At 42.2% G+C, this 16,359-nt stretch overlaps 1 protein-coding gene across 1 annotated transcript in view; it reads right to left on the reverse strand.

Annotated features, from left to right (window-relative positions):
• Window positions 1-386: 386 nt before the first annotated feature.
• Window positions 387-16,359, reverse strand: part of LOC128643903 (double-stranded RNA-binding protein Staufen homolog 1) — a gene marked incomplete at its 3' end in the record, with an annotated part of 77,563 nt that continues 61,590 nt past the window's right edge. The window contains exon 8 of the mRNA XM_053696674.1: window positions 387-706. Coding sequence (XP_053552649.1) covers window positions 387-706 — 320 coding nt within the window. The remainder of the gene's footprint in view (window positions 707-16,359) is intronic.

A 16,359-nucleotide genomic window follows, 5' to 3' on the forward strand; every position in this document is an offset into this window, starting at 1 on the left:
AGACCCCGTAGAAGGAGATCACTGCATTCAATAGGCAATACTCTCTTCACATCCCTCTGACATTCACTGCATGCTGAGAGGAAAACCGGGCTCCAACTTGCTGCGGAGCGCATATCAACGTAGAATCTAGCACAAACTTACTTCACCACCTCCCTTGGAGGCAAAGTTTGTAAAACTGATTTGTGGGTGTGGTGAGGGGTGTATTTATAGGCATTTTAAGGTTTGGGAAACTTTGCCCCTCCTGGTAGGAATGTATATCCCATACGTCACTAGCTCATGGACTCTTGTTAATTACATGAAAGAAATATTTTTTTATATATAGCACCCAGGTGGGAAATGGCTTAGCAGCCAAAGGGTTATTGACAAGTATTTTTAAGACCCATTACCTGTAATCCTTGGACACGCGAAAGATAGTCTAATTGTTCAGAGGGTCTTGTGAGTGGACCGTGCGGAACATGCCCAGAAGAGTTACTATTCTTTAAAATGGTGTCCGCTGTGGGGGACGTGCCTGCATACAATAGCTCTCTTGCTATCATGGCAGTAACCGTTGCCTTGGCAGGGTTGGGGGCCACCCTGTTAAATTCTTTGGCATGATGTCCTTGATTAACCCCAACAGCTTGAGCAACTTCAGGAACCATGGGAAGGATGCCAGCAGGAAGCTGCTGATGACTGTGATAAGGCATTCTGAACTCATCATCTCTGTTATCTATAGAAAGAAACAGTGTTATTATGTATTCTTCCTTGTAAATCGATAAATTATACAATTATGAAGTCTCAAAAGATGTGTAAATTTAAAAGCATCTGTTGATAAATAGGTTTTATATATACAAAAAAACAACAAAAAACAAACTTCTAGAAGAGCACACTAAGGGGTCGATTTATCAAAGGCTAGGCGAACTCTGTATGTGCTTTGCCTGCATCTGCGCCCCAGCTCGCCTCTGGAGAAGCGCACATGTGCGCCTGAATTTATAAAAAAAAAAAAAATAGATGTAACTTCACGCAGGCGAGCTGGTGCGTAATAATGATAAATTTCGCCTGTCGGAAAAAGCATTTAGTCCCTATTTATCACAGTAAATCCCTATAAATATTTAAGCTGCCATGTTTTGATTATTTAAAAAGCTTTTTTTAGGTAACTTATTTAGTAACTTATATTTATATTATATAATGTTTCTGTGCTGTTTTTACCATATGTTGATAATTTAAGATCTCAAAAATTAATATATATATCTATATCTATATCTATATCTATATACACACACACATATATATATACACACATACACCCATATGCGCCTGTGGAAGCGCAAATTTTTGTCAATAACAGTACTGAATCACAAGATGTTAAAGCATGTATAATGGTGTTCGCCTCAGTCTGGCGAAATATGCAACACGCAATTGAAGCCGAAATTTCAGTTCCCTATCGGCGGAAAGCAATGATAAATAAGAAACTGGGCATATTTGTAGGTCGGGCTGTTAAATTACGCCTATTACTAATGTATATTGTTGCACTCGGGAGCACGCCCTTGAGCCTAGGTGAACGCAAGCAGAGTGCAAAGAAGTTTCTTTCAGATTTGTGCAATTATAGGTACAGAGTGCTTTGATTAATATGACAAATCAGTTTGTATGCACTATTATGGACGGAATTAAAGGAGAATGGCTTTGATAAATCTACCCCTAAAATATTTGCTGTACGCATATAAACTGAAGCTTTATTCTAGACGCTACTTTTTTCAACTGACAGGCAGGGTGGATAAAAAATAATTTTAAAAAGATTTTTCATCAAATCTAAATATAGTTTCTATTTAAAGGGATAGCCTACTCCAGGATTGTTATCGTTTAAAAAGATAGATAATCCCTTTAATACCCATTCCCCAGTTTTGCATAACCAACACGGTTATATTAATATACTTTTTACCTCTGTGATTACCTTGTATCTAAGTCTTCTCTCAGTTGCAGGTCGGCCCATTTTTGGTTGAGAACCTGGGTTGCAGTAGCTTATTGGTTTGCTAAATGTAGCCACCAATCACAAGCACTAGCCAGGGTGCTGAAACAAAAAATGGGCCGGCTCCTTAGCTTATATTCTTATTTTTTCAAATAAAAGATACCAAGAGAATTAAGTAAAATTGATAAATAGGAGTAAATTGGAAAGTTGCTTAAAATTGCATGTTCTATCTGAATCATGAAAGAAAAAAAACTAAATTTATGCTTACCTGATAAATTTCTTTCTTGACATGATGAGTCCACGGATCATCAATAATTACTGTTGGGAATATCACTCCTGCCCAGGAGGCGGTAAAGAGCACCACAGCAAAGCTGTTAAATATCACCTCCCTTCCCTCCCACCCCAGTCATTCGACTGAAGTAAAGGAGAGAAAGGAAGCAACAAGGTGCAGAGGTGTCTGACGTTTATAACATATCAACAACCTGTCTTAAAAACAGGGCGGGCCGTGGACTCATCGTGTCAAGAAATAAATTTATCAGGTAAGCATAAATTTTGTTTTCTTTCTAATGACATGATGAGTCCACGGATCATCATTAATTACTGTTGGGAATCAATACCAAAGCTAGAGTACACAGATAAGGGAGGGACAAGACAGGAAACCTAAACTGAAGGCACCACTGCTTGAAGAACCTTTCTCCCAAAAGCAGCCTCAGCTTAGGCAAAAGTGTCAAATTTATAAAATTTTGAAAAAGTGTGAAGAGAGGACCAAGTTGCAGCCTTGCACATCTTTCCATAGAAGCTTCATTTTTGAATGCCCATGAGGAAGCAACAGCCCACATGGATTGAGCCGCAACTCTCTCTGGAGGTTGCTGTCCAGCAGATTCATAGACAAAACATATAATACTCAGCCACAAAGAAAGAAAAGTAGCCATAGCTTTCTGTCCCTTACGTTTTCCAGAGAAAACCACAAATAAGGCAGAAGACTTACGAAAATCCTTAGTCGCCTGCAAGTAAAATATTTGAGCACATACCACGTCCAAATTGTGGAAAAAACATTCCTTCTGAGAAGAAGGATTAGGACACAAGGAAGGAACAACAATCTCCTGATTAAAGTTCCAGACAAAAAATACATTAGGGAAAATCCCTAACTTTTTACGTAAAACTACCTTATCCAAATGAAAAATAAGGTAAGGTGACTCATACTGTAATGCCGAGAGCTCTGACACTCTACGAGCAGAATAAATAGCAACAAGAAACAAAACTTTCCAAGATAAAAACTTAATATCTAAGGAATGCATAGGCTCAAACAGAGCCCCTTGAAGCACCTTAAGAACTAAAAAAAGACTCCAGGGAGGAGTAACTGGTTTGAAAACAGGCCTGAACCTGACCAAGGCCTGACAAAATGATTGCACATTTATGTAACAAAATAGACAAGGCAGATATTTGACCCTTTAGGGAACTCGACGATAATCCTTTCTCCAAACCTTCTTGGAGAAATGACAGAATTCTAGGAATCCTAACTCTACTCCAAGAGTAGCCCTTGGATTCACACCAATATAGAAATTTACGCGATATCTATGGTAAATCTTTCAAGTCACAGGTTTACGAACCTGAATCATGGTCTAAATCAGTGATTTTCAACCTTTTTTTGCCGTGGCACGCTTTTTTACATTAAAAAATCCTGTGGCACACCACCATCCAAAAATTTTAAAAAAATCACACATTGTAGCCTAATACAGCATATATATATGTACACACACACACACATACTATATGTATTGTGCTGTGATGCCATGCCTCCTACACACTATACGTGACATATTGACATTCATTCACAATCATAATGATTGTCTGTGAATGAATGTCAATATGTCATGGTTGTAAATTATGCCTGTCTGTTTGCCTGATGAGCCTGTCACATACCTCCCAATATTTCAAAATTTGAAAGAGGGACACCCCTGCACTGGGAGTAAAAAACAAGCAAAAATTTAAAAAATATGTCACACTTGTCAGTTTGCGGTGGCACACCTGAGGATCTCTCACGGCACACTAGAGTGCTGCGGCACACTGGTCGAAAAACACTGGTCTAAATGACAGATTGCGAAAATAAGCGTTCAATCTCCAAACAGTCAGCCTCAGAGAAACTAGATTTGGATGAAGGATTGGTCCTTAAAGTAGAAGGTCCTTCCTCAAAGGAAGCCTCCAAGGTGGAAGAGATGACATGTCCACCAGGTCTGCATACCAAGCAGGTGCAATAAGGATCACCTACGCCCTCTCCTGCATGATTCGAGCAATGACTCTAGGTAGAAGAGTAGAGACTCGAGGAAGAAAAGCAAACAGAAGAAATATTTATGCGAGACTGAAATTCCAAGGTACCACCAGAGCCTCTATCAGTACAGCCTGAGGGTCCCTTGACCTCGACCCGTACCTCGGAAGCTTGGCATTCTGCCGAGATATTATGAGATCCAATTTCAACTGACCCCCTTTGAGAATCAGTCTGGAAAATACTTCCGTGTGGAGTCCCCGGGTGAAAGGTCTGACTGCTCAGGAAGTCCGCTTCCTAGAGGTCCACTCCTGGAATGTGGATCACCTACAGACAGCAATTGTGGGTCTGCGCCCACTGAAAGATCTTGGCTACCTCTGTCATGGTCAAAGAACTCTGAGTTCCTCCCTGACGGTTGATGTAAACCACTGAGGTTATATTGTCCAACTGGAACCTGATGAACCGGGCCAAAGTTAACTGAGGCCAGGCCAGGAGAGCATTGAAAATTGCTCTCAATTGCAGAATGTGTATAGGTAGAACAGACTCCGACCGAGTCCATGTTCCCTGAGCCTTTAAAGAGCTCCAGACTGCTCCCATCCCAGAAGTCTGAAATCTGTTGTCACAATAACCCAGGAAGGTCTGCAAAAGCAGGTTCCCTGGGAGAGATGATCCTGAGACAAACACCAAAGTAGAGAATCCCTTGTCTCCTACTCCAGCTGTAATCGCAGAGACAGATCGGCATAATCTCTGTTCCACTGCCTGAGCATGCTTAACTGCAGAGGTCTGAGTTGGAAACAGACGAATGGAATGATGTCCATTGCCGCTACCATCAGCCCATTACCCTCATGCACTGAGCCTCTGACGGCGAGGAGAGGACTGAAGTGCTAGGTAGAATCAAAAATCTTTGATTTCCTGACTGTCAGAAAAAATTACATTGATGAGGAAACTATTATGGTTCCCAAGAAAACTACCCTTGTAGTTGGAACTAAGGAACTCTTTCCCAAATTTACCTTCCATCCGTGAGAACGTAGGAAAGATAATGTTTCCGTGAGTGATCTTACTTGTTGAAAGGAAGGCGCCTGAACCAGCATGTCGGCCAGATAAGGTGCCACTGCAATGCCCCGCAAAGGAGCACCCCTAGTCGGGATCCCAAAACCTTTGAGAACTTTCTGGGAGCCTGTGGCAAGGCCAAATAGAAGAGCCACAAACTGAAGAGTTTGTCTAGAAAAGCAAAACTTAGAAACTTGTGATGGTCCCTGTGATGGAAACATGCAAGTATTTGTCCTTTAAAACCACCGCTGTCATAAATTGACCCTATGGATCAAAGAAAGAATAGAACGAATAGATTCCAACTTGAAGGACGGCAATCTGAGGAATGTGTTTAGACTCTTGAAATCTAAAATTGGTGTGAAGGTTCCCTCCTTTTTGGGAACCACGAACAGATTTGAATAGAACCCCAGACCCTGTTCCTGCATCAGAACAGGAACTAACACTCCCAGGTCGGAGAGGTCCCGAACACAGTGTAAGAACCCCTCTCTTTTAGTCTGGTTTACAGATAATCTTGAAAGCAGAAACCTGCCCCTGGGAGGAAAATTCTTGAACTCTAGTTTGTATCCCTGGGACACTATGTCCACCACCCAGGGATCCTGAACATCTCAAACCCAAGCCTGAGTTTAGGAGGAACGACTGCCCCCACAAGATCCGGTCCCAGATCGGGGGCAGGTGCTTTTTAGATTGTTTTCCCTTGTTCCAAGACTAATTAGATCTCCAGGAAGGCTTGGACTGCTCCTGCTTGGAAAAGTGAGTCCCTTGAAATTTCGAAGGAATGAAAATTACTCTGACGTCCCTTGTGTTTATTTCTCTTATCCCAAGGTAGGAAATGTCAGAAATTATTTCCGTCAAACCCGGCCCAAACAAGGTATTTCCCTTGTAAGGAATCGCCAAAAGTTTAGACTTGGATGACACATCCGCAGACCAAGATTTAAACCATAAAACACTGCGGCCAGTACGGCAACACCGGAAATCTTAGCTCCTGGCTTAATACCTGAAGGGAAGTATCCGTGATAAAGGAGATGGCCAACTTAAGGGCCTTTATCCTATCCTGGATTTCTTTGAGGGGAGTGTCTGTCCGAATAAAATCGGACAACGCATCAAACCAGTATGCTGCCGAACTAATGACAGTAGCAATACCAATGGCATGGAGTCATTGTAAACCCTGAACAACCTCTCTAACTTCTTATCTATAGGATCCGAAAGGAACAACTATCCTCTATGGGAATAGTAGTTTTCTTGGCTAGCGTGGAAATTGCCCCTGTGGGTACCGTCTGCCAAAATTCCTTGATAGCGTATGTTAAAAGAAACATCTTATAATTATAGGGAATGGCGAAAAAAAGGTATACCCAGTCTCTCTCATTCCTAGTAATAATCACTGTAGCCCTATCAGGTACAAGGAATACTTCCGCCATGGAGGGCACGTTAAAAAACTTGTTTAGGATTGACTATGACCGTAGTATCAGAGTCGTCCAGGGTAGCTAAAACCTCCTTAAGTAGAAAAACGGAGGTGCTCTAGCTTAAATCAGAATAACACACTCCAGCATCAGAGTAAGGTATTACACCGTCTGATTCTGAGATCTTAACCTCAGGAGATATAATAGATACAGTCGAGACAGAAACCATACACACTGACTTTTTAACATTTCCTTTTGCGCTCTCCCTTTAGCAAGGGAATTCGGAGGAAAAGCATGGCACTGTATTACTAATAATAAAACAATTTTGGGACACCTGAGGAGAAAATTACGGTACATTTTGAGCATTGTCAAAAATAAACTCCCAAACAATATTGGCTCAAAAAAAATAATTTAATTTTGAGTTCTTCAACACATGAGGAACAGACCGGGACTGGCGGACTATATAATAATTAAAACCAAAGAGATACAAGATATCTGCATCTATAACAAAGTCTTAGTTTCTAACAGAAATAAATCAGACAAATAGAAAATTTCTCTAAAAGTTTATATAGAAAACAACAACGTTACGGTTTCTTTAAATTTTAAAAGGAAACTGCTTTATTTCTGATGAACTGCAAAAACGGAACTGTTTTATTCTTTGAACTGAAACCATGTAATTGCTTTATTTTTTTATTGTAAAATAAAGATTTAACACACATCCAACAGCTTCTACCCTCAGCTTTAACTGCTAAGTTTGACAACCTTGTCGGATTACCGGAAATAATTGCGTTATGAAAACCGGAACCGATATTAGAGCTGTTGAAATAATGCTCAACCATATTAAAGGGACACTGAACCCAAATTTTTTCTTTCATGATTCATATAGAACATGAAATTTTAAGCAACTTTCTAATTTACTCCTATTAACAAATTTTCTTTATTCTCTTGGTATCTTTATTTGAAATGCAAGAATGTAAGTTTAGATGCCAGCCCATTTTTGGTGAACAACCTGGGTTGTCCTTGCTGATTGGTGGATAAATTCATCCACCAATCAAAAAGTGCTGTCCAGAGTCCTGAACCAAGAAAAAAAGCTTAGATGCCTTCTTTTTCAAATAAAGATAGCAAGAGAACGAAGAAAAAAATATAATAGGTGTAAATTAGAAAGTTGCTTAAAATTGCATGCTCTATCTAAATTGCAAAAGAAAAAAATTTGGGTTCAGTGTCCCTTTAATTCTGTTTTAACTAACAAAAGAGCAAGTAACCAGATTTCTCTCATACGTATTATCGCAATTGAGAGAAGTATAATAATCCTACCGCCATCCAAGTCCCGCCCATCGTGGACGTGTACTAACAAGTTAGCCGACACTTTCTGTGAAAACTCTGTAATAAATAAACTAACAGAGTATCACAAACATTGAGCCCTTTCTCCTCAATCCCCAGTGCCTGCAAAAGATGCCCTATATAAACCCTTTGTAAGTACATTAGGATTACTAAATAGTTCCAGGAAAATAATAAATGCTATATCTTTTCCTTAATGAATAAAAGTGCCCAACTTTTTTCAGAGTCCTTCTCTTTCTAGTCCCAGAAAAAATAAAAAGTCAGCACTTACCTCATAAATCTGCCAGGCAGCAAGGCAGCTCACTAGGTTTGAGAGGTCCTCTCCCTCACATGGACCTGTGGAAAAATAAAGACTGAGAAATCTTACTCAGGCTTCCAGGATTAGGGCAGCATAAATGTATGGGAGGTGCAGTGAGAATTATGTCCCACAATTTCCCATTGCTCTAAAGCCACCACTGCTCTACTGAAGAGACTGATATGGACTACAGCTACACCCCAGAACAAAGCAGCACAATCTTGCACTACTTAAAAATAATAAACTCTTGATTGAAAAATCTTTTACTAACACCTAACTTTACCACTTCCTTGCTCTAACGTAGGCAAAGAGAATGACTGGGGTGGGAGGGAAGGGAGGTGATATCTAACAGCTTTGCTGTGGTGCTCTTTGCCACCTCCTGCTGGGCAGGAGTGTTATTCCCAACAGTAATTAATGAAAATCCATGGACTCATCGTGTCATTAGAAAGAAATTGGGTTTACTATCCCTTTAAGTAGCATGAGGCTGTATATTCATGACTGTAATGTTCATTTCTCCTACATTGGTGTGTCCGGTCCACGGCTTCATCCTTACTTGTGGGAATATTCTCTTCCCTAACAGGAAATGGCAAAGAGAGCACAGCAAAAGCTGCACATATAGCCCCCCCTCTGGCTCCGCCCCCCAATCATTCTCTTTGCCGCTCTGAACAAGTAGCATCTCCACGGGGATGGTAAAGAGTATGTGGTGTTAGTTGTAGTTTTTTATACTTCTATCAAGAGTGTGTTATTTTAAAATAGTGCCGGTTTGTACTATTTACTCTAAAACAGAAAAAGATGAAGAGTTCTGTTTAAAGAGGAGTATGATTTTAGCAGCAGTAACTAAAATCAATTGCTGTTCCCACGCAGGACTGTTGAGCCCAGAGAACTTCAGTTGGGGGGGAACAGTTTGCAGACTTTTCTGCTCAAGGTATGACTAGTCCATTTTCTAACAAGACTTAGTAATGCTAGAAGACTGTCATTTTCCCTTTTTGGGATCGGTAAGCCATTTTCTTAGACTCATAACAGAATGAAGGCTTATTAATGGGCTATATACTGGTTGACACTATTGTGGGCTAAGTCGATTGATTTATACAATATTTATATGTCTTTTGGAGTGTTTTGGAACTTGAAAACACTTTGGGAACGTTTTTTAATCGCCTGGCAGTCGTTTAGACACCTATTCTAGTCAGGAAGGGCCTTTCACTCTAGTATGCAGAGGGAGGAGGCCTCATTTTCGCGCCTTAATTGCGGAGTTACTTCTGGAAGCAGTGCATGCAGCTTCATGTGAGAGAGTCCGGTGGCCATAAAAAACGTTTCTGGAAGGCTTATTTCTGTGGCGAATATCCCCTAAGGAAAGGTGAAGCCGCAGCAAAGGCTGTGGCTGGGACTGTAGTGGGTTTAAGCTGGTAAATTGATCAAATTGCTCCGGTTTTGAATTTTGGTGTGCAATACTTTCAAAGCATTAAGACACTAGGGTGCAAATTTGGTAAGGATCGGATATTTCCTTCATAGTTTTTCACACATTCAGAAAACATAATTTATGCTTACCTGATAAATTTATTTCTCTTGTAGTGTGTTCAGTCCACGGGTCATCCATTACTTATGGGATATATTCTCCTTCCCAACAGGAAGTTGCAAGAGGATCACCCAAGCAGAACTGCTATATAGCTCCTCCCCTCACATGTCATATCCAGTCATTCGACCGAAACAAGACGAGAAAGGAGAAACTATAAGGCGCAGTGGTGACTGGAGTTATAATTTTAAAATTTAGAACCTGCCTTAAAAAGACAGGGCGGGCCGTGGACTGAACACACTACAAGAGAAATATATTTATCAGGTAAGCATAAATTATGTTTTCTCTTGTTAAGTGGGTTCAGTCCACGGGTCATCCATTACTTATGGGATACCCATACCAAAGCTAAGTACACGGATGAAGGGAGGGACAAGGCAGGAACATTAAACAGAAGGAACCACTGCCTGTAGAACCTTTCTCCCAAAACCAGCCTCCGAAGAAGCGAAAGTGTCAAATTTGTAAAATTTGGAAAAAGTATGAAGTGAAGACCAAGTTGCAGCCTTGCAAATCTGTTCAACAGAGGCCTCATTCTTAAAGGCCCAGGTGGAAGCCACAGCTCTAGTGGAATGAGCTGTAATTCTTTCAGGAGGCTGCTGTCCAGCAGTCTCATAGGCTAAACGTATTATGCTACGAAGCCAAAAAGAGAGAGAGGTAGCCGAAGCCTTTTGACCTCTCCTCTGTCCAGAGTAAACGACAAACAGAGAAGAAGTTTGTCTAAAATCTTTAGTTGCCTGTAAGTAGAACTTCAGAGCACGGACCACGTCCAGATTATGCAAAAGACGTTCCTTCTTTGAAGAAGGATTAGGACATAATGATGGAACAACAATCTCTTGATTGATATTCCTGTTAGAAACAACTTTAGGTAAAAACCCAGGTTTAGTACGCAGTACTACCTTGTCTGAATGAAAGATCAGATAAGGAGAATCACAATGTAAGGCAGATAACTCAGAGACTCTTCGAGCCGAGGAAATAGCCATCAAAAACAGAACTTTCCAAGATAAAAGCTTAATATCAATGGAATGAAGGGGTTCAAACGGAACACCCTGAAGAACTTTAAGAACCAAGTTTAAGCTCCATGGAGGAGCAACAGCTTTAAACACAGGCTTAATTCTAGCCAAAGCCTGACAAAAGGCCTGGACGTCTGGATTCTCTGCCAGACGTTTGTGTAAAAGAATAGACAGAGCTGAAATCTGTCCCTTTAGCGAACTAGCAGACAAACCTTTTTCTAAACCCTCTTGTAGAAAAGCCAATATCCTAGGAATCCTAACCTTACTCCATGAGTAACTCTTGGATTCGCACCAATATAAATATTTACGCCATATCTTATGGTAAATCTTTCTGGTCACAGGTTTCCGAGCCTGTATTAATGTATCAATAACCGAATCCGAAAACCCCCGCTTAGATAGAATCAAGCGTTCAATTTCCAGGCAGTCAGCCTCAGAGAAATTAGGTTTGGATGGTTGAAAGGACCCTGAATTAGAAGGTCCTGCCTCAGAGGAAGAGACCATGGTGGACAAGACGATATGTCCACTAGGTCTGCATACCAGGTGCTGCGTGGCCACGCAGGCGCTATTAGAATTACCGATGCCCTCTCCTGTTTGATCCTGGCAATCAGTCGAGGTAGCAACGGAAATGGTGGAAACACATAAGCTATGTTGAAAACCCAAGGGGTTGCTAATGCATCTACCAGCACCGCTCCCGGGTCCCTGGACCTGGATCCGTAACAAGGAAGCTTCGCGTTCTGGCGAGATGCCATGAGATCCAGATCCGGTTTGCCCCAACGACGAATCAGTTGAGCAAATACCTCCGGGTGAAGTTCCCACTCTCCCGGATGAAAAGTCTGGCGACTTAGGAAATCCGCCTCCCAGTTCTCTACGCCTGGGATGTAAATCTCTGACAGGTGGCAAGAGTGAGACTCTGCCCAGCGAATTATCTTCGAGACTTCCAACATCGCTAGGGAACTCCTGGTTCCCCCTTGATGATTGATGTAAGCCACAGTCGTGATATTATCCGACTGAAATCTGATGAACCTCAGTCTTGCTAACTGAGGCCAAGCTAGAAGAGCATTGAATATTGCTCTTAATTCCAGAATGTTTATTGGAAGGAGTTTCTCCTCCTGAGTCCACGAACCCTGAGCCTTCAGGGAATTCCAGACTGCTCCCCAACCTAGAAGGCTGGCATCCGTTGTTACAATCGTCCAATCTGGTCTGCGAAAGGTCATTCCTTTGGACAGATGAACCGGTGACAACCACCAGAGAAGAGAATCTCAGGTCTCCTGGTCCAGATTTAGCAAAGGGGACAGATCTGAGTAATCCCCGTTCCATTGACTGAGCATGCATAGTTGCAGCGGTCTGAGATGCAGGCGCGCAAATGGCACTATGTCCATTGCCACGACCATTAAGCCGATTACCTCCATGCACTGAGCTACTGATGGGCTTGGAATGGAATGAAGGACACGGCAAGCATTGAGAATCTTTGATAACCTGGACTCCGTCAGGTAAATCTTCATCTCTACAGAATCTATAAGAGTCCCTAGAAAGGGAACCCTTGTGAGTGGGAACAGAGAACTCTTTTCCACGTTCACTTTCCACCCATGCGACCTCAGAAATGCAAGAACTATCTCTGTATGAGACTTTGCATTCTGAAAACTTGACGCTTGTATCAGAATGTCGTCTAGGTACGGAGCCACCGCTATGCCTCGTGGTCTTAGTACCGCCAGAAGTGAGCCCAGAACCTTCGTAAAAATTCTCGGGGCCGTGGCTAACCCGAAGGGAAGAGCCACAAACTGGTAATGCCTGTCTAGAAAGGCAAACCTTAGGTACCGATAATGATCTTTGTGAATCGGTATGTGAAGGTAAGCATCCTTTAAGTCCACTGTGGTCATATATTGACCCTCTTGGATCATGGGTAGGATGGTTCGAATGGTTTCCATCTTGAACGATGGTACCCTTAGGAATTTGTTTAAGATCTTTAAGTCCAAGATTGGTCTGAAGGTTCCCTCTTTTTTGGGAACCACAAATAGATTTGAGTAAAATCCTTGTCCCTGTTCCGATCGCGGAACTGAGTGGATCACTCCCATGATTAAGAGGTCTTGTACACATTGTAGAAATGCCTCTCTCTTTACTAGGTTCGTTGATAACCTCGAAAGATGGAACCTCCCTTGTGGTTGAGAGGTTTTGAAATCCAGAAGGTATCCCTGAGATATAATCTTCAACGTCCAGGGATCCTGCACATCTCTTGCTTAAGCCTGGGCGAAGAGAGAAAGTCTGCCCCCCACTAAATCCGTCTCCGGATAGGGGGCCCTGTCTTCATGCTGTCTTAGGGGCGGAAGTAGGCTTTCTGGCCTGCTTGCCCTTGTTCCATGACTGGTTGCCTTTCCAACCCTGTTTGTAACGAGCAGTAGTTCCTTCCTGTTTTGGAGCGGAGGACGTTGATGCTGCTCCTGCCTTGAAGTTACGAAAGGCACGAAAATTAGACGGTTTGGCCTTCGGTTTGGCCCTGTCCTGAGGAAGGGCGTGGCCCTTACCTCCCGTAATGTCAGCAATAATTTCCTTCAAGCCGGGCCCGAATAAGGTCTGCCCTTTGAAAGGAATGTTAAGTAGCTTAGACTTGGAAGTTACATCTGCTGACCAGGATTTAAGCCAGAGCGCTCTGCGCGCCTGTATGGCGAATCCGGAATTTTTAGCCGTAAGTTTGGTTAGATGTACTACGGCATCTGAAACAAACGCATTAGCTTGCTTAAGGGTTCTAACTTTGCTCAAAGCCTCATCCAATGGCTCTGTGCGAATCGCCTCTTCCAGAGACTCAAACCAGAATGCCGCTGCAGCCGTGACAGGCGCAATGCATGCAAGAGGCTGCAAAATAAAACCCTGTTGAACAAACATTTTCTTAAGATAACCCTCTAATTTTTTATCCATTGGATCTGAGAAAGCACAGCTATCCTCCACCGGGATAGTGGTACGCTTGGCTAAAGTAGAAACTGCTCCCTCCACCTTAGGGACCGTCTGCCATAAGTCTTGTGTGGTGGCGTCTATAGGAAACATTTTTCTGAATATCGGGGGAGGGGAAAAAGGCACACCGGGTCTATCCCACTCCTTACTAATAATTTCTGTAAGTCTTTTTGGTATAGGAAAGACGTCAGTACACACCGGTACCGCATAGTATCTATCCAACCTACACAATTTCTCTGGGATTGCCACCGTGTCGCAATCATTCAGAGCCGCTAATACCTCCCCTAGTAACACACGGAGGTTCTCAAGCTTAAATTTAAAATTTGAAATTTCTGAATCCGGTCTCCCCGGATCAGAACCGTCACCGACAGAATGAAGCTCACCGTCCTCATGTTCTGCAAATTGTGACGCAGTATCAGACATGGCTCTCGTGTCATCAGCGCGCTCTGTCCTTAACCCAGAGCTATCGCGCTTGCCCCTCAATTCGGGCATATTATATAATACTTCTTTCATAACATTAGCCATATCATGTAAAGTGATTTGTAAGGGTCTAGATGTACTTGGCGTCTCAATCCTACGCATCTCCCGAGCGGGAGACGCAGGTACTGACACGTGAGGAGAGTTAGGCGGCATAACTTCCCCCTCGTTGTCTGGTGATAGTTTATCTATCGGTACAGATTGACTTTTATTCAAAGCAATATCAATACAATTGGTACACATCGTTCTATTGGGCTCCACATTGGCTTTTGAACATGATGAACAAACAGTTTCCTCTGAATCAGACATGTTTAAACAGACGTAGCAATGAAACTAGCAAGCAATATAAAAAACGCTGCAGCGCTTCAAAAATACAGATATAATTAAACAATTCTTAACAAGAAGTGTAATATTAGCAGAGGATTGCACCCATTAGCAAAAGGATGATTAACCCCTCAATACCCAAAACGGATAAAACGGATATCAATTAAGATTTAACGCTTTTAATCACAGTCAAGCACACTGTCACAGATCCGCTGTGACTGATTACCTCCCTCAAAAATGAATTTTGCAGACCCCTGAGCTCTCTAGAGACGTCCTGGATCAAGGAGGAAGAAGTAGGAAGACTGTGCTAGAATTATAACTGCGCAACAAGGCGCTAAAACAAGGTCCCTCCCACTCCTATAACAGTGGGAGCCCTGATATAACGGTTTCCATGCAGAAAATATATGTCAGCCATGTGGAAAAAAATCATGCCCAAAGAGATTTATCACCAAAGTACCTCACAAAAACGAATAACATGCCAGTAAACGTTTTATTAAAAAATAACATTTTCCAATGTCATGCAAAGTTATCACTAAGCCTGCTACCAGTCGCTACCACTGCAGATAAGGCTTAAGTATTATTTCAGTTTTAACAGTATTTTCTCAGTCAAATTCTAGTCCCTAGAAAATAACTTGACTGCGCATACATTTATCAGCCTGATACCAGTTACCACTACTGCATTTAAGGCTGTACTTACATCATACGGTAACAGCAGTATTTTCTTAGTCAATTCCATTCCCAGAAAATAATGTACCACACATACCTCATTTGCGGAGGACCCCGCATGCTATTCCCATTTTCCGAAGTTACCCCACTCCTCAGAATGTCGAGAACAGCCAGTGGATCTTAGTTACGCCTGCTAAGATCATAGAAAAAAAAAAACGCAGGCAGTTTCTTCTTCCAAATACTGCCTGAGATAGAAAAACAGCACACTCCGGTGCCATTTAAAATAACAAACTTTTTATTGAAGAATAGTTAAGTAAAAAACTCCAGCTCCTCTCGCGACCTCCTTCTTTGTCGAGGGTTGCAAGAGAATGACTGGATATGACATGTGAGGGGAGGAGCTATATAGCAGTTCTGCTTGGGTGATCCTCTTGCAACTTCCTGTTGGGAAGGAGAATATATCCCATAAGTAATGGATGACCCGTGGACTGAACACACTTAACAAGAGAAATAAAGTGTGCTCTGTTTAACATTTAAAGAGACTTTCCATCCGGGGGAGTGGGAACTCCACCCGGAGGTCTTTGCCCAGTTAACTCAATTATGGGGCATTCCAGACATGGATCTGATGGCGTCTCGTCAGAACTTCAAGGTTCCTCGCTACGGGTCCAGATCCAGGGATCCCAAGGCGACACTAGTGGATGCATTAGTGGCGCCTTGGTCGTTCAACCTAGCTTATGTGTTTCCACCGTTTCCTCTCCTTCCCAGGCTCGTAGCCAGGATCAAACAGGAGAAGGCCTTGGTGATTCTGATAGCTCCTGCGTGGCCACGCAGGACTTGGTATGCAGACCTGGTGAATATGTCATCGGCTCCACCATGGAAGCTACCTTTGAGACAGGATCTTCTAGTAAAAGGTCCATTCGAACATCCAAATCTAGTCTCTCTGCAGCTGACTGCTTGGAAATTGAACGCTTGATTTTATCTAAGCGTGGGTTTTCAGATTCAGTTATAGATACTCTGGTCCAAGCCAGAAAACCTGTGACTAGGAAAATTTACCATAAAATATGGAAAAAATATATCTGTTGGTGTGAAT

The sequence above is a fragment of the Bombina bombina genome, unplaced genomic scaffold (assembly GCF_027579735.1).
Source record: "Bombina bombina isolate aBomBom1 unplaced genomic scaffold, aBomBom1.pri scaffold_808, whole genome shotgun sequence".
Lineage (NCBI taxonomy): Eukaryota > Metazoa > Chordata > Amphibia > Anura > Bombinatoridae > Bombina > Bombina bombina.